At 34.5% G+C, this 19,659-nt stretch overlaps 2 protein-coding genes across 3 annotated transcripts in view; one reads left to right on the top strand and one right to left on the bottom strand.

Moving 5' to 3' along the window:
* The window catches only part of LOC113520718 (SPRY domain-containing SOCS box protein 3-like), a 20,340-nt gene extending 15,077 nt beyond the window's left edge, over positions 1 to 5,263 (bottom strand). For both annotated transcript variants that reach the window (XM_052897513.1, XM_052897514.1), the window contains exons 1-3: positions 4,975 to 5,263; positions 3,082 to 3,278; positions 1 to 143 (exon numbers count right to left, since the gene is read on the bottom strand). The exon at positions 1 to 143 is cut by the window's left edge and continues 86 nt beyond it. In XM_052897513.1, coding sequence (XP_052753473.1) covers positions 1 to 143; positions 3,082 to 3,278; positions 4,975 to 5,113 — 479 coding nt within the window. In that variant the 5' untranslated portion in view covers positions 5,114 to 5,263. The remainder of the gene's footprint in view (positions 144 to 3,081; positions 3,279 to 4,974) is intronic.
* Positions 5,264 to 5,855: 592 nt separating this feature from the next.
* Positions 5,856 to 15,734, top strand: LOC113516512 (uncharacterized). The gene is given in 9 exon segments (XM_052897515.1): positions 5,856 to 6,130; positions 6,267 to 6,443; positions 6,992 to 7,139; positions 7,939 to 8,206; positions 8,645 to 8,695; positions 8,697 to 8,837; positions 9,200 to 9,272; positions 9,275 to 9,324; positions 10,370 to 15,734. Coding segments are annotated over 8 exon segments (864 nt in total). The 5' UTR covers positions 5,856 to 6,130; positions 6,267 to 6,367; the 3' UTR covers positions 10,427 to 15,734.
* Positions 15,735 to 19,659: the final 3,925 nt, after the last annotated feature.

The following is a 19,659-nucleotide window of genomic DNA, read 5'->3' as shown; positions in this document are numbered from 1 at the left end:
GCCGAGTCCAGGGCGGTGGTCGCGTTGTGCCGCACCGCGCCCGTGTACGACAGCCCGTACGACTCGCCGTCCTGGCCCAGGAGCGACGTGAACTCGAACTGCGAGTCGGACACGCTCACTTTGTTCGTCCCTAGGCCTACCATCTGCAAGTTTATTTATACGGTTTAAAATTGGCCATTTTAAACAGCTGACGGCCTACCTGATTGAAACTGGTAAATATTAAATTTAGGTATCAATAAGATTATAGACTTCCCAAAATACACTGAAACGTGGTATCCCACATGCAGTGGCATTTCTAACGACTCAATTTTTTTTTAATGACATGAAAATATTTTAGTTACCCATATTTAAGATAGGGCAAAAGAAGTTTTTGGTACGGCATAAGCCATAATTAAGTGACTTTGAAAAAGCGATCTGTCTAATTGGGTATTGGGTCTTTTAAGGTAGGGCATTGCCCCTCAACGTCCCCCCCCCCCCTTACGCTAGTTACGGCCATTACTATCGGTATACGCTGACAATGTGCTAATGAGGGATGACAAATAAGAAAAAAGCAGGTCTTTTTTTATTTTTTTAAAAAGTGAAAATGAAGTTAAGACCTATGATGGCGCACCAGAGACCGATGATGGGTGAGGACGAAAGTAGGTCAGTTAGTCCATCGTGACGGATTCCACAAGAATGAAGTACGTTAGGAACCGTGTGAAAGACGACCTGATAGGGTATATTGATATAAATGGGGCTGTTAAATCCCATTATTAACAATCCGTTCCCCCCCCACAAGAAAACAGGTCAGTCAGGGGAAACCACGTAGAAGTCGACCTGACAAGGTATACTGCTAGCATTTGCGCTGCTAGACCCCATTAGCTAAAATCAAAGTCTTTGATACCAGGCTAGCTCATTCGTCATACTCGTGAACGGTTGGTACTGATTATTCAAAAATAGTAACTGTCACGTTTCTTGCTAATTCTTTTCAACAAACTGCTATCTTCCGAACTTAGCGATAAAACATTAAAAACATCATAATAAAGTTGTGATTGAATTTATGTTTTTTTTTACAACACAGGAGGCAAACGAGCACACGGCTCACCTGGTGGTAAGTGACTACCGCCGCCCATGATCACCCACAACACTAAAGGCATTGCAGGTGTGCTGCCGGCCTTTTAAAAAGGAATATGCTCTTTTCTTAAAGGTTACGTTGTCGTATCGGTTCGGAAATACTGCTGTTAAAAGTTGATTCCAAAGAGTGGTTGTGCGTGGGAGAAAGTGCCTTGAAAAACGCACGGTGGAGTACCGCCACACGTCCAGATGGTTGGGATGATATTTTAGTTTATGGCGGGTAGTACGATGGTGAAAATCAGCAGCAGGTATCAATCCGAACAATTCCTCCTAAATTTAAAATTATTTCTAATTTTTCTAGTTATTTTAAAATATTATGACGAGTATGGTACGATGATAAAACTGCTTTTTATTATTATACCAGCTGTTGACTGTTATCTTGCTGATACAAAGGCCTCTCTCATAAAGTGGGAGTTTGCCAGTAGTTGCCACGCAGGGCAGGTGGGTCAACAACCGCAGTTGGGGGTCGAGGGGGGAGTGTTAGTAATGCGGACTACCAGTCCTATTGCTAGCAATATACCTCGTCAGGTCGACGCTCCACGTGGTCCCCCTGGAAACCACCGTGCTGTATTCCAGGTGTATTCATCGCGGTAGGCTAACTGACCCGCCTTTTCAATCTCACCTATTATCTATCTCTGGTGCCCTGAACAGCGTATACCGTTAGCACAGGTGGGGTTACCATTCCATTATCATCCAATTAAAAAAAAAACAATCGCAGTTAGATTTTGGAAATGATTCAATTCGTTTCGATTGTTTCGTTCGTTCTAGCTACAAATGGCAGCATTCTTGACATTGAAATAGGAGGCAAGTTGCCAAAAAACATATTAGTGTAGAAAATTGTACACAAAACAATCTAGGTATTATTATTTTGCATATAATTATATAACGTACATACATATACATCACGCCTGTCTCCATTGGGATAGGCAGTAACTATTAATTGTAATAAATACTAGACCATTCTGACAAATATTCTAGATTAAAGATTCTAAAAAAAAACATTGTTTTTTTATTTATAATTTAAGGAAAATAAAGCATAGGAATCATAAAACAAACCCATAATTTAAAATTAACCATCGACGATCAAACAGCCATGCCAACACAACTGCAACACAGTGAAAACACAAATGGGACAGAAGTGCTCAAGCAAAGGACTTTTATACAATATCTCCCTTTGTTAATTATGAATTAGTATCAGTTAAAGAAATTAACTTAAATAAGAATAATAATAATGACAAAGTCAAATTTACATAAATAGTATTAAAGGATTATTAATAATATTTATTTATTTATTTATAAAAGACACACCAACAATATGCTCACAACAATTAAGCAGACAATGTACAATGATATAAGTAAGTAAAAAGTGAAAAACTATTATTAAAAATGCTTAAATCTAAGTTTACTTGAATGAAAACATCTCTCTCCTTCCTACCAAGCTTAAGGCCATGTGAACACATCAATTAAAGATGTATACAGCTCTCACAGATAAGCGTCAATGTATACTAACTAACAATTATACAATTAGAGAAGACCCAATTACCAATCCATATTATTAATAAGCCTAGTAAACTGCAATAAAGAATTACCAAAGATGTCGATATCACGGTCAACATTTACGGCTTTATTATACGATGATAACATTCTGTTGAGGGGAGAATTGGATCATATATAATTAATAACCCATTTCTACTCCTGACCAAATCACAAATTGAACAAATGTATAAATGTTTTTATCACAACTGTTAAAATCAATTTGATACAATTTTGCTTTTGTAACCAAAATAATTCTAAAAAATATTATTTCACCTACTATTCTCTTATCAAGACATGCCATATAAAATTTTCATAATGGTCTTTTCAATAAATTTCTTATTTATAATGACTAGTTGCAATTTTGTTAATTAGTAAAATTACAATATTTTACATAAAGTATTTTATACATATATACTTATATTTTATACTTACAATATCAGTGCCATATGTCTCGGTCAACATTTTCACCTCCCAATAGTAATGGTGATTGTGTAACAACGGTGTGTCTCCCTTGACAGCCGCTGTGCCCGAGCTGTAGAATGGATGGAAGGTGACCTGCTTCTGGTCATCGCTGACCACAACTCGACTCGGGCTTCTCTCATCTGGCTGCTGCCATTTCCACTGGCTTTCTAGAGTAAAATAAAAAAGAACAAACTAATCAGAATGGTAAACACTGATAACGGAAAAACTAAAATAGTCCAAATAGTGATAGTATGCTTGCCTGTATTATAATATCACAATGCTGATGTACATACCTATTATATTCGTGTATTATATATAATTTATATCTATCTATTTATATTTATTTACTTATATATATTTTTATTTATACCTATCAGTCTTTTGAATTGTAAAGACATTTTATTTATTTTTAACTATAACATTTAAGTCCATTGGTACACATGTGTGACTGTAACTACTAATGAACTGTCAGTTTTCTCATATTGGGTTTGCTGGAAGAAATCTCTTTTGGAGATAAGCTCGCCTTTGTACACTATTATGTTTATTTTTCCATTTCAATACCTTTTGAATTAAAGTTAATTTAAATAAAGAATATACTGTAACCACAGCAGGGTTAGAATTTCATTATCACCCATTGGAATTGGAAAACCAACCATTAGGGATATACGATATAAGCATATTTATTTTAATATTATTATTAAAAGAGTGGCTTATTGAGAAATGTTTTTATAATTTGAAAGAATATTCTAATAACAAATCATAGAAAAAGGACATTAAAATAGTTTATTGTAATTGTTAATTGTAGTTGTGACCATTTTGTATTGTTATGGCACACGCATAAAAGAAAAATTGTATTTAGCTTTATGTATTTTTTTTAATCATAAATTAATAAATTAATGTTATATACAGATATAATGTTATCTCGCTTTTTATGTATATCTGTAAATGTTGTAATTTGTGTGCTGTAAGTAATGCAAATAAATTATCTATCTATCTATCTAATTTATTTTGATTATTTGTAATGAAACTATGTATTGTATTTTTTTATAATTTTAATATTGTATGGCCTGTAGCGGGTAAACTGTTTTGTACATATTACCTACCTATCAACTTGTAATTACCACAATATGCCCAATAAAGAATACACTGATTAATTATTAACAAGTGCCACACAATCACACCAAATGCCTGATCCTCAATCTGTCCAGTATTATGAGGAATAGGCAACAAACATTTGGGTGCATGTTGTACTGTACTGTAACATTCTGACCACAGCCAATTTAAAAATGCTCATTGCCTAAATAAATTTATTTATTTACATATCAGAATTCCTTATTGGTATTCTACACTACCTTTTACATATGACTTTATCCCTGTTTATTAAAAAATATATCTCTATTTCATATAGTATATGTAAACTAAATTTTATAAGGATGGGATAAGCCATTAAGACACTAAGAGGTAATAAACTCACTTCCACATTTATAATACATTACAATGTTTAGAAAAAATACAAATATAATAATAATATACTTATTTAGAGATATTTTCAGAGACGTTTCTTACTATAAAACATAAACTACTGTTACATATAATTTAAATATGTACTTATTTAATAATATAAATTTAGTTATTCTATATATTGTGTACATTTTTTTTTTTGCTTAGTTTTTAACTCTGTGACTCCTATATGACTATTCATAAAAATTGTAACCTGTAATTGTTTATAAACAAATTTTTAATCATTGATCAGCTGTTACAACGGAAATGTCATTGAACTTTATCATCTATGTCAAAGGAATGATATCGTTTAAAATGTCTTTAATTGGTAAATGGTGTTATCAAGTAATACTTTGTACGCACCATCATTGTCTTCCCCACAGGAGCATACGTTTAAATGTTTCCATGTCATAGGACCGCGCTTGCTCCAACATTCACAATAAGGTTTTGCGTGGCGTGCTGATCCTCCGTTTTGTTTTGGTCCAGGAGGTATAATAAACATTTTGGCACTTATTAATTTTTTTTACTATTATAATAAACGCATTGATCACAAAATTGACAGCAGCCGCACCGAAAATTATTATTAAATATATCACTAAACAACAAAAAAATGTATATAGAAAATATATAGAAAAATAACTAACTGAAGTTAACAGTGTTCGTTTATATAGCTTTCACGGTCGAATTCGTTCAAAAACAAACTAATGTCTAATTCTTAAAAAAAGAATTTATTTTATTATACTTCATTTATATTTATAAGCTTATAAATATACTTATATCATAAATAGTCTGATAATGCATCTTTTAGAGATAAAGTTAGTTAATTTAGGAAATATATACAATTATTATATATAAGAATTTAACTGAAGTACTGAACAAAACAAAACTGAAGTAAGCAACGACATCGAATGGTTGCGACAGTTGCCGAACTTTCCGGAAATACTAGCAATCTCTCAACAGCGGCAAGTTTTAAACAATTGGAAACATTTCAAAATATTATTTGCTTCTTGTAGTAAGAGATGGTATGATTTTAAATATGAATACACATATTATGTCGACAAGATAAATGTATTTAAGTAAAATATACTTACATTTATATAACTCTGAATGATACTTGAGTTTTTCTGAATAGTATGCATTGCCTTCAACATTAAAAAAGTATGTATTGATTTTTCGCCAAATTTTATAGTTGGCATTACTGACTGTTTTGATTTGCGCCGATTTGTTCTTCGCGCGCATCACACCCCGCCCACAAATGGCTGTCAACTATCTTATAGAAATATATTTTCTTGTAGAATTCTAAAATAATTAGTTCTTTTTAAATATACAGTAAATAAATAATATAAACTGTAAAAATATTTATATAATATAATTGTATAAATGTGTCCAAATTAAGCTGTGCTTATTATTTTGCGGTATATAGTGAAAATATTTTTTTTAATTAATTATTACTGTTTATGTAATTATTCTAATATAAATATGTAAATATAGACACACACACACATTTCTACTTCTAAAGGTATTTTTTCAATATTTCAAATTAAATTCAACTTTAAATAATTGTGTTCACAATTTTTTTTTGTTTTAATTCTAATAAAATATTAAAAACGAATTAATATAATCAATCGACCCTTCATAAATTATTTTATCTACAGAGGTGATTATATGCCAATGGTTTTAAACAGACGTTGGGCATAATAGCGGTACATATCGCTGGCAGCTAATTCAAAAGTGACGGCTCAGTGTACAAGTTCCGATGCATTTCTGGATAGATAAACGCAGCCAGTGCGCCTATAGCGGTCGTCACCGTGTACCTTCCTCACTTTCTGCTGGTATGTATTTTTTTCCGAGTTGTGACCATTATTCTGCTTCAATTACGGTTTTATTAAATTTATTAACATTTGCCCGCGATTTTATACGTGTGACCAGATTTTAATCCAGCAACTTAAGAGTAACTCTGAAAATCACATTTAATTTGATACAGTAGATTTTGCATAAAGGTAGAGCAATTAAATTTGTCAGCCAGTTAACTCACCTTGATTAAATACACCTGGAATTCAGCACGATGGTTTTCACGAGGACGCATGTTAAGGTCGACCTGACGTTATATTGCTAGTAACGGGACTGGTAGTCCGCATTACTAACAATCCCCCTGGAAACCATTGTGAACAATTCTTGTTGAATTCGTCACGGTTAACTGACCTGTATTATCACCCATTAAAAAAAAATAGCCATCCCTTAAATAATATGGCTTTGCAATATACTAAAATTCCAGATAGTTTATAATATGTATATTGATAACGGCACATACGTAGCTTCAACCTACCAATGCCTAGGCCCAGGGATAACAGGAATGTAGTTTGTTTTGTCTGTGGCGTAGGCGTGGGGCGGTCGCGAGGCCGCGTGTGCGCGGGCGGCACGGGCGGCGTGGGCGGCGCGGGCCGCAAGGGCATGGCGGCGCCCGTGCACCGCTTCGCGGCCGTCGACTGCCCGCCGCGCCGGCCGCACCGCGCCGCCAGGCACTCCAGGTGATGCACTCGAATTATTTACTTACCAAGTAATTTAGCTAATGAACTGTTGTGATATTGTGCCAAGAATCTCAAATAGATAAGCGTATGGTCGCAGTCAAACAGCACAAAAAAAACTGTACGTTTGTATTGTGTATTCGCATAACATAATTATCAGAGGGAGACTTTGTACATACCCGAGGAAAACTTTATACAAAAATAGTTTGTTTAGGTACCTCTGTTCCATTCGTGTTTTTACCGTGAAACAGTTGTGTTTCCATGGTTGTGTTTCAGTTTGAAGGGTTGGGATATGGCAGTGAATTTACAGAGTACAGAGGAATAACACCTAAGACCTCAGGAATGGCAACGCATGGAGGGTATAATAACCAAAACAGGCAACGGCTACCACTTTCCATTAGGTGGGCATTCAACTTGTTTGTTGCATAAAAAAGCAGTTATGTGCCTCAGAGCTGAATGCACAAATCAGATTTATGAAACAAACCTAATCGTTTGAAGTACCGCGTTTTTGATTCACTGTTCACCCCAAAGGTTGACTGGTAGAGAATGCTACTAGCATTAAGTCCGCCTATTGTACCATATTTTCTGTAGGTCAATAAAATTATTAAAAAAAAAGGTCTTGCAGTATCTACTAAGATTATTTAAAAAAAAAGAAAAAAAACTAGCACAAGTAAATCACACAATACTTTTTTTTAAATTGAATACTTTTACTTCATATTCACTGTATCATATCCATATGTAATCAGTGGTCAATGTAAGCCTGGATTGATGGTTGATATTCATGTTTGTTTACATTATCCAGGCCTCCACCGATGCCTGCGGTACATTCCTCGCGGCGTCAGCACGAAGAGCCAAGTCTCTATGTGGAGATACCACCTGAGCCTCCACAGCCGACCATTGCCAGCCTGGCGGCAGCTCGCAGCGTTACACCCGACACCCTACTACGTACGGCAGCTTTAGGACTTCACCACTCGCCCATGATGGCCCCGCATCTCAAATTCGGGATGCTGGTGTCCTTTGCATTGGCTACTGTCTTCCTGGCTGGTGCCAAGTATTACTTCGATCGTCAGGTCAGTGTTATCCACCAATCGGATTTAACGAAATAGTCATTTCTGTGGTACTGCGCCGACATTAGTCCACATTCGCGAACACGACAATTGTTCCAAATTTGAATTTATCATTATTTTCTCCAAAAGAGATAAAAGACAGAGACTTTTTTTTTGATGGGTGAAAATGGAATAGTAATTTCGCCTGCGCTATCCATATGCAGTGGCGGAGCACCAGTGAAGGGTCATTGATGAGAATGAAAACAGGCCAGTTAGTCTATTATGATGAATTCATCAGGAATTAACCATGATAGTTTTCAGGGGGAACCGCGAGGAGGCCGAGTTGGTTGGGTATATTGCTAGCAATGGCATTTTTAGTCTTTATTACCAACAATTCCTTTGCCCCTAAAGGCAAAGTATGCGAGTATAGAGCGGATGTGTGAGTGTCCCGTGTGGGCGCAGATGGCGCGCGAGCGCGTGGGCGGCGGCGGCGGCGGCGGCGCGGGCGCGCGAGGGCGGCGGCGAGGTGGGCGTGGTGTGCGCCACCGTGGCGTGCGTGTGCGGCGTGGGCTGTGCGCTGTCGCTGTGCCGCGCGCGCCCGCCGCCCGCGCTGCCGCCCGACCGCGTCTCCTCCACCGCGCAGCGCGACCGCCCGGTCAGTACTGCGTGCTGTAGTGTCTGTGTCTGTGTCTGTGTCTGTGTGTGTGTGTCACGTGCAGTGCGTGTGCGTGTGCGGCGTGGGCTGTGCGCTGTCGCTGTGCAGCGTATGATGCATAAACGCTCGAGGGTTTATGTGTGTGTGTGCGCGCTCGAGGAGTTAATCGATAACATTTTTTTTTTATTGTAATTACCAATATTTCGCTAGTAGTACATAGTTAATTTATTTTACTTTTTCATGACATTCGAAGTAGATTTAATATTTTATAAAATGAGATAAAAAATATAAAAGTATGTACATAGTGACGTGTATAAGCAAAAGTAATGTTCAGAATACATGAGTAAAATATATTTTTGCAGCGGCCACCGTCGGAGCCGTCGGATGACATCTCGCTGGCGAGCTGCTGGCGCCCGAGCGCGCGGCGGCGGAGCGGCCCGGCGCGGCCGGCGCCGGCGGGGAGGCGCCGCCGCCATACAACATCGCGGTACTCGCCATACATTTTTTTTATACAACTTAGAATGGCAAACAAGCTGACGGCCCACCTGATGGAAAGTGGTAACCGTTACCTATAGACATGAGCAGTACCGTGGACATAACAGTATACTGTTTCGTCCATAATACCCCCCCGTGCGTTGCCACTCCTGAGGACTCAGGTGTTATTCCTCTGTATCCAGTAAATTCACGCCATTTCTTTCCTTTGTTTTTTTTTTTCAATAAACAGCTTTCTATTTGCAAGTCAGTTCGAATAAAACCTTTTATTAGTTACCTCCTTGGTAGCCATGTTTCGAAGTAAAAGGTCATTCCATTTTTAAATTACAGGACAGATATGAGTTTACATAGTAATTATCTGGCTTGCAAATGGAAAGCTGTTTATTGAAAAAAAAAAAAAAAAAACAAAGGAACATTATGGCACGTGAAAAATTATTATTGTTCGTTATTCGTCATTGAACTTAAAAAGTAAAATTGTGCTTTTGAGTTCCGCGCATTGTTTGAGAAAAGTACTATACAAGACTTGGCTACAACAAGGCATTGATGGACTCATGTATGTGTGCCTCGGCTACGCCTCGGCCCACATTTGCACGTTCGTTCATCAATGGCTCAGTTGCTGGCCGCTGCAGTAATGTACTATTCCTGTGATATCGTTTATAAAACATTTGTAACAATTTTCAACTGTTTATATATTTATTGTTTTATATTTAAAACCTAATACTTAGATATGGGTAATTTTGTGACTCATTCGCGTAATGTCCATACTACTCGCATGTCTCATTGTATCTCACTGTGATAAATTGTGAAGAGAAAATAAATCTATTTATTATTATTATTATACAAGAAAATCTAATTGTGTTCACTTAAACCAAATAACGCTTTTAAACGGAAACATAATTAGAATGTTTTTTTAACTCCCATTAAACTACTATAGGCCATTAGCGTGTACATAAATGATCCTGTTTATCTTTTCACTCTAACAATCAAGGTACTGTTTTCTTTTTTTTTTTTTTTTTGCAACCTATATCTTTTTATCCAAGGTGCTGATGCCGGCGCGTGAATCACCTCCGCCACCTGCGTACAGTGCGCTCAGCTAGCTACCAGCTCCGCCGCCGGCGCCTCAAGAATTCATCATATAGGGGGCGCGTACACGGTCAGTCACTTTTCTCCACGAACACTAATGAAATGTGATCATAAATTCGCCTGCACGGCAACGAACTTTATAACATTCCGAGCACAATTTAGTGCGGATTTTATATCAATCGGCGAAGAAAAAAAATATTTTTTTTCAAATTTAGAACACCGAATTATTCTTAGTGCAAGGGTTTTAAAAGTTAAAGGCGCCTCGCGTGGGGCTATGAACACCCACGAAGGAAGACGCGAGCCATCTATGTGGTAAGGCGTATAGGTCTAACATTAGAATTTAAAATTGGATACAAATCTGTGTATATTTTTCATAAAACCTATAACTTTGGAAACCACCGCGCTGGTGAATTTTGGAGTTACGAAACAAACAATATTGTATTGTATCCTTCTTGAAATTAAGTAGAGAGTCAGTACAATTATTTTAGCTCCTTACTTGCGTATTCATCCGCTTGTTTGGTAACTCCAAGTTACATTAGTCTTAAGGCAAATTTACACATAAAAATGTTACGAATAATCGTGGAATTCGTAACTTAGCGCGCGTTTCGTTGGTAACTTATATATTTATTAAATAATAAAAAAAAAACAAATGTTACACTGACCAATTTTAATTATTTTTACATTTTTACAAATGTACGTACAATATTTGATTGGTTTGGTCGTTAATTATTATAAAATTAAACATAGCCTTTTTTTTTCTTTGATTTTGAAAATAACTATAAATATGATAATTATAGTATGTTTAACTAACTGATCGTTTAGTTAATCTTAATTCCGTGTCTATATACTCGTTTTAGTTAGTCTTAATTAGTAATCTAATTGTCTAATTAATATTAATGCTAACTAAAACGAGAATAATAAAATAACCAGTGTTAACTGTATTTTTTGTATTAATTTCATTTGATATGTAGATCTGATTGGTGTCTTATCGCTAGATACAAGTCCAGTGTTAAACAACCAGTGATTAAGCAGAAATTAAAATAATTAATATAGCAACTTTAGTTTTTGAATCCATTTCCAGTCACAATTTATTGCTAATCACTTTTTACATAATTTTTTTTGTCTATCACGAATTAATTACAAGGTAATTAGCCTCAGACGAGTTGGATGCTTAGTTGTGCATAGAATGGTCAACTAGATGTTTTGAAATCTTCCAAATTTGAGAAATTGAAATGTTATTTTGAAAATTTTGCCTGTAAATTATGAGATGAATGTGCTGTGTAAAGTTGGGATCGTGGTGGTACCGGTATTATGTTATAAGTAATAAGCTTACAATTTGAAACCTGTAGACAGAATTGGTTCCAATAAATTTGACCCTTATGACCTTGTATTTCTCCATAACCACATCATGGTTATGTGTGAGCGGGATGCAGAATGGAGCGCGGGTGTTTAATATTTTTACGTTTAATTCATCAACTGGGGTAAAAGCGAGGTGGAAGACACGCGAGATGTTCATATAAGTTAAAATTTGATTTTTGTGTTCACTGCGTAAACTCCACTTGGTTTGCTGTTTGTGTTTCCAACAACTAGGTTTTTTTTTTTATTTAAAATCTATAATAACATATTTTTATTTAACAAATTGACGCGCATCGGACAGTCAAGTGTGAGTGTTACTTGTATGTACCTACAGGGAATTGAATGCGTTCTGAAATCTTCCGAATTTTGAGTAATTGAATGTCATTGAATATTCTCACGAGTGAATCTTGAGAGCATTGTTGTGTGGACCGTGATGGTACCAGGGTTGCGTTCCGATCAATAATTTTTAACTACCAACTATTTTAATATTTATGTATTAAAAAAAAATATATCGGTCGGAATATAAATATATTTTGCTTGTGACTGTATCATAATATAAAGTTTAGATATTTTTGTTGTAATAAAGACTTAGATAGAATATTATGTAAGCAATGATGCTGATTTTGATACAAAATCATAGACAAAAAAGTCTTTAATAAGTATTTTTATTTAGGTCACTTTGTACCATAATCCAAAAGGCTTTATTTTAAAAATATTAAAATTTTTTTTTCTTTACAGTATTAGGTGTCAGAATCAGCATCATTGTATCATTTTGTTATTATAATTGATTAATAAATAGATATAGAATTAATTTCGATGCGACCTATTGAAGTGTAGATAAGCGCCTCAGGTCGCCACGTCCTGTGATAGCGTGTTACGTTCAACACACTTGGATAAAACGATAATTAATTTATTTTTATTACAGGCAACACGATGGTCCATATCATGTTAGTTACATTTGTTTATTATAAATAATATATATGTTTTTATATTATATTAAATGTTATTTTAATTATAATTAGGACTTTATCAACGAATAACAATAGGAGGATTTTTTTTATGATAATTAAATAATTGCAATAGTGCATTACATTTCATATAGCAACACACATGTTACATTCTACATTTTTGTTATGTTATAAGTAATTGAATTGCTATATATATATATATGATATGTATATGTATGTGTAATATGCCATTGGTCGCATCGAATGTTTCCAATTTATAATTTTGTATATATCAATAAACACGGTGTTCATTATTCAACAAAATATTTTAGATATATATAATCAATAGTTTTGTATTGGATTTATTGCAAAGGAGCATAATTTTAAAAAACCCCATAATATTACATTTATGTATATGTATAAAATGTTAGTTTAGCATGTATACATAACATAGTATGTCGTCCAGTGTATACTCGTACTAGTGTAGGGTAGCGTGGCCTGTACACAACAGCCGGATGATTATTTTATAGGGAGAATAAACTAGCGGCACGATTTTGGTATGGCTTTTTCAACTTACAATCCAATCAAAAGTTCTTAATTCGATTGAAATTGATTTAATTTAATTCCGCTTTTTTATGTATCTTAGAATGGCAAACATGCTGCTCAACTGTTGGAAAGTGGTAACAGTTCCCTATAGGCATGAGCAGTACCATTGATATATCAGAGTGTACTCTTTCGTCCATGATACCCCCCATACGTTGCCATTCCTGAGGATTCGGGTGTTATTCCTCTGTATCCTGTAAATTCACTGCCATATCCCTTGAAATCGAAACACAGCCATGCAAATAACTGTGTCACGGTAGAAACACGAGTGGGACAGAGGTGCCCACGCAAACGACTATTGTACAAAGTCTCCCTCTCGTACCTTTGTGCTTTGTAGACCGATTTGGAAAATTCTTTTTTAATTGACCCCATATAATAATTGGGATAAGAGATGAAGATGATAACTGATCCTTATGACCGGATAAACGTTTAGAAAGCCATCGCATCATGCCGCAAGTTTGACGGTTGGTGTATACAGACTGAAAATATACAAGTCTGTGTATAATATATCCATTGGCTATGTCTAGTACAAACATAACATCGCATATACAGGGTGGTGTCAAAATCATTAGCATCCCTTTAAACGAGTGTTTTACAAATATAACAGAACTTTTTTCACATTGTAATTTGATTTGAAAAATAATGGCGGATTTAATTATTTTTTTTCTCGATTTTCGACCATTATCTTTGTGAAAAACGTCTAGTCTCACAGGTAGAACTCTCTATTACTTAAATTGGTGCTAATCATTTTAATTTCGCTTCTATATAATGTAACAGAAAGAGTGAAATCATCTAGTGATAATATTCGAGAAGCTGTACAAGTTTCACTAAAGAATACAGATTCAAATATGAAAATAAATAGATCATGCGATTACGAGGTTAGTTCATAATTCAGCCAGTACGTCTATAGGTTTATATTCTGTGAAAAAGAGTTCAGTTTTATGAATACTGTCACTGCGTTTCGGATTGTTATACTATTCTATTACACCTTGATTATTGTGATTATTTTAAAACTATACTAATATGTGTCTAATTAAGAGAGCGCTTCCCGTAAGACTGGCAAGTAGTCTCTGTTTCGAAAAAGAAATTCAAATTAACCATTTTCAAATAGGTTCCATTTTAAACGTCACCAATTCATATTTGGAATAGAGTCTATGTGAGAGAGACAGACAGAGTGTGTGCGTCTAAGAGAGAGTGTATATTTGGAGAAATGCATACGCAGTTGACTTACAGAATAAGATTTAGAGTTTTAAAACCTGACTCGCAAATAATGTTGAACGACGACACTTTTATGTACATAAACTATAAATGCTTGAGTATAATTGTTCGGATAAAATAAACTCCAAAAGACGCTAGTTTCCCGCCAAAATTTTGTTAGATTTCCTCAAACATGTGATTAAGGTGACGATCTCTTATTCGATGTTTGAAATCGAATAACGAATTCGGCTTTTCTATTGATATGTTACGATACATTGACGATTGATTAAAGGATTTCCTACTCTTTGATCCATCGACAAGATAATCACGATATTATGTAATACCCACCTTTTTTTTTAATGGGTGATAATGGAATGGTAACCCCACCAGCGCTATCGGTATACACCGGCGGAGCACCAGTGAAGGATGATAGGTGAGGATGAAGCAAGTCAGTTAGCCCATCGTGACAAATTCAATAAGAATTGTTCACGATGGTTTCCAGGGAGAACCACGTGGAGGTCGACCTAATAGGGTATATTGCTAACAATAGGGGTGTCAATCACCATTCCTAACAATCCCTTTCCCCCCAAAATATCCCACCTTTAGGAAGTACTAATATAGGCATTAATAGTTAGTGAAGGATTTACAAGATATGTTGTTGTCTGTACTAGTCATTTCTATTTACATTCTATGATCTCATAGATTTTAATTTTGTATGGAACTTTCTCGCAATTTATTGTACCTATACACTCGTTAATAACCACCGTATTTTTATCTCTCATTCACGCTGTGCTCGTCTGAAAAGGACAGAGCACGGGATAAACAATATGGCAAACGCACAAATGAGATTGTACTGTCACTATGTTTACTCCTAATTGTTTACTGGTCATGATTTTGTTGTGTGTTATAAAGTGCCAAAAATATGTGTGTGTTTAATAATAAATAATTAATTGTACAACCTCCAATCATAAGGCACGTAGAAATTCGATCTCTTATTGATAATTATGTAATTTTAATTATTGAGTTTAGAATATGACAAATGACCTCTTTGACAATTGCTGACTTTATGACATTAATGTATCAAACCCCCCCTCCCCCCCCCCACCATTCTTGAGGACTCCACCCTTCAAACCGAAACACAGCCATGCAAACAACTGTTTCACGGTAGAAACACGAATGGGACAGAGGTACCCAAACAATCGACTTTTGTACAAAGTCTCCCTCTCGTACCTTTGTGCTTTGTAGTATATATATATATATATATATATATATATATATATATATATATATATATATATATATATATATATATATATAGCTTACTTTTTATAAATACTGATAGACTTAAATACTTGTTTTTTCATATGTGGCGTTATTTTTTAGACCGATTTTAGGGATTCTTCACTAGTACCACGCTAGAAAGCAAGGTGTATGAACTAACTGGTATTGTGACTCGTGTTATATTATTTTGTTATATAAATCATGATCAGTAAACGACAGTTCTTCCCTAGTCTTCTAATATAAGCATCGTACTCGAGTACCTAGTCATACACGTATATATATATATATATATATATATATATATATATATATATATAAATTGATTTGTTTGTATAGTGCGGCGCGGCGGCGTGCGGCCGCGCGGGCTCGTCACACTTTTGTAATGACGCTTGGTCGGAAATAAAAATATTGTAACTGTCGCGTGTCGTTTTATTTTCTATATGTAAATATATGGACCTCATTATTTTAATAGCTTACGCCGGATCTCCATTATAATGCCAGTCTCCGTTGGTTCCCAGTCAAATATTGTTACGTAAGTATGGAGTGAAATCTATTCTTAGAATCAATATGAACAGAAGTTCTACAACCTTCCGTAATCCAAAACTATAAATACTACTCGCACACACGCGCGCACGCGCACTCTCACTCGCGCACACACACACACAGAGAGAGACACATACATACAGACACACAAAGAGAGAGACACGCGCACGCGCACACACACTACACTCAAAACATTCTTCATACATTCAAGAAATATAAGAAATACCAAGAATACTTGCCTCACAATAATGTTGATGTTCAGTAATGTATTGTAAAACTCCGGAGAGAGCCTGGAGCTCTGTAATACAGGTTTCGACCTAGTTCAGACTCCAGACTTTCACAAGGATAATAATTTTAAGTTAAAATTCTAAATAGTCATACAATGTAAAATATTCCTTGTGAGTAATAAATAAAGATTATTTATTATTATATAATAGCCATTAATCTCCGATGGCTGTTCCGTAAATTGTCATTAATATGAATAAAAACAAATTTTCAAGCTCACATATTTATATTTCCAATTAATAAGTACATTACTGATAAAAATAAATAGCAATTAATCTATTAACTTACGTAATAATTTAATTATAATTAATAGAAAACTATCAGTGATAGTGCATAAGTGAAAACAAAAAAATATTTACAGAACGACCAATATGGTACAAGTATAGTTCAATCTCTTTACACGACAATTTACTCTTTTAATTTTAACCCTTAAAAGCCTGATTTTTTAAAACAAATAAAAAAAATATAAGTGTACCCTTGACTGTGTTTACTAATTGGGAGAAATAATAAAAAAATCAAAACGATATTTTTATATATTATATTTATTTTGAAAAAACATTTGGTAACATGTAAACAGCCAAATATAAAAAAAAAAATCGATTGTAGACGCCCAATGCTATTTATAACCCCGGTATCAAATTTGAAACTTCAGGTATTTAAGAGTTAAAGGCAATGAAAACACCCGTAAGGCTATAATGTCGTGCACGGTTCATTCTCCGTTTAGTAACATATTAAGTGAAACCACTTATAAGATTGATTATGGTTGCAATTTCATATATAATTTAATGTACACACTAATACGTAAAGAAATTTGACACTGGAAAGCAAGCGTACAATTCCAGACAAATTATCATACTGAAGACTAGGCAGCATGGTCTCCGACCTTAGCCTGTTCCACAACGGAACAAACGTACTAAAAAAAAAAAGCAAACGTACAGAGTAAGCATAGGTAATATAAATATTAATTAGATATCTATAAATTGGGATCTTCTGGACGTTGACTGTGGGAAAAAAAGGTTATCACCCATTTCGACATCGCCCATATCGGTCGGATATTTATTTTTAAATATGCTAAAAGTCTGTTTATCCAAATTTTTAATAACAAACTTTTAACATATTCGTTATTGGACCAGTATTAAGATATTGTAACGAAAATATATAGATATTGCCATATATTGTCCATCTTTAGTACAAAGCATGCTAAACGCCTCAAGATTTCGCTTCCGACAAACCTAAAGTGAAATGCAAACATCAATGACAGATAGATAGATAAAGAAATAATTTATTTGCATTACTTACAGCACACAAACACCAACAGACACAAATGCACAGTGAAAAAAGATACATATACTAAATAAAATAAAAAAAATCAAAATGCATAAAATTAGTAAAATTATTTTTTCTTCATGCGTGTGCCACAGTAATACAAAATGGCTACAACTTAGCTTATTGCTTTGCCCTAAAAAGAGCAAAACACTGATATTCTGTTGTGGCCAAAAGTGAGTCGCGAAATACCACTGAAAAAAAAAACAGCGGGTAGAATTGTGTACAATACTGTGATAATTTACAAACAAAAATAACTAGACAAACTTAAGTTTATGCATAGCCTAAAATATTTTAGTGTAAAATATTTTTACACATGTTTTTTACATGATATTTTACCAAACAGAGAACGTATCATGATCGACATTTGATGTGAATTTAGCCTAATGCGTTGTGTATCGGTGTTTTGTGATATTAAAAAAAATATATCTATATTGTTTATGGTAACTAGAATTTAGTTACGTCATAGAGATTTAAACACTATTTCTTAAACATAAAAAAGACAATAGTTGTCACGTGTACGTATTTTGCAACGTAAGGCCCAATATGCATAACATTGAGACAAAAGTCCGATCCCATGAAGTCTAGTATTTGGAAAATTCTGTACAAGTTAAAAAAAAAATTAAAAATATATGTCATTTCCTAGGAAATTTATGACCATATATCATTATACATAACATGGTTATAGAATTTAAAGCTTTGTGGTTGGTCAGTTTACACTGTCCCTTAACACGAATAGATTCAAACAAAACCTGAATTTTAGATCGATTTTGAGGTGCCATTCTTCTAAACTTGTTTCTTAATCTAATACTTTTTTTTTTTAATTGATAATTTCGCGAAATTACTGTTATAGTTAATTGGCCGTATGTTCTCGGTATAGAATAGGCCACCCCTTCCTTTCCCGTGAGTGTCGTAGCCAACTAAGGGAGAGCGAGGGATTGAGCTTGATTGTGGTTGCCAATACGCCTGCCAAACGTGGCAATTACTGGCAAAACTGAGGCTTATGTTCAGCTGTGGACTGTTGAAGGCTGATATGCTGACTGTTATGGGCCATCACAAACTAATGATAATTTAGACTTAAACCTATTAGAAATTTAACTCATATTGCTCCTTAGATCTCGCTGTGATATCAAATAGAAATTTTAATTTCAGAGACAAATTTAAAAAGAAATGGCGCCACTAAATCGAACCCACTTAAAGGAAATAAGTAGAAAATTCTGATCATAAGGGCAGATACACAACCATAGAAATAGAAAGAAGACGACAGGTGTTACAGAAATAGAAATTGCCTGCATTTCTCACTAGTAGTCCATGAAATTAAACGACACACTCATATTAACGTGAATTTAATGTTCTTTCTTAAGGATTCTTTTTTGTCAAAAATATAAATTAATATAAAAAAAAGCCTATCAAGTGTACAGATTTTTTAAGGAAATTATCATTTTATTGTCTATCTTTATATCTGTGCTATAATAATCATTATAAAGGGAAAAATGTTTCAAAAAAATTACATTGAAATTCGTAAATAGCATGTCTCAAAAAAATTACATTAAAATTCGTAAATAAATAAGGCGGATCATTATATATTTATTTTAGTAAACTGCAAAGTACTACTTGATTAGGAAATGTAAACAAAACTACAATAATACATTTTAACCGACTTCAAAAAAGGAAAAGTTCTCAATTCGGTTATATTTTTTTATGTTAGTTAT

The sequence above is a fragment of the Galleria mellonella genome, unplaced genomic scaffold (assembly GCF_026898425.1).
Source record: "Galleria mellonella isolate WM207_F2 unplaced genomic scaffold, CSIRO_AGI_GalMel_v1 utg36, whole genome shotgun sequence".
In the NCBI taxonomy this organism is placed as follows: Eukaryota; Metazoa; Arthropoda; class Insecta; order Lepidoptera; family Pyralidae; genus Galleria; species Galleria mellonella.
The sequence above is the reverse complement of the archived record's forward strand: the minus strand, read 5'-3'. Positions and strand labels throughout refer to the sequence as shown.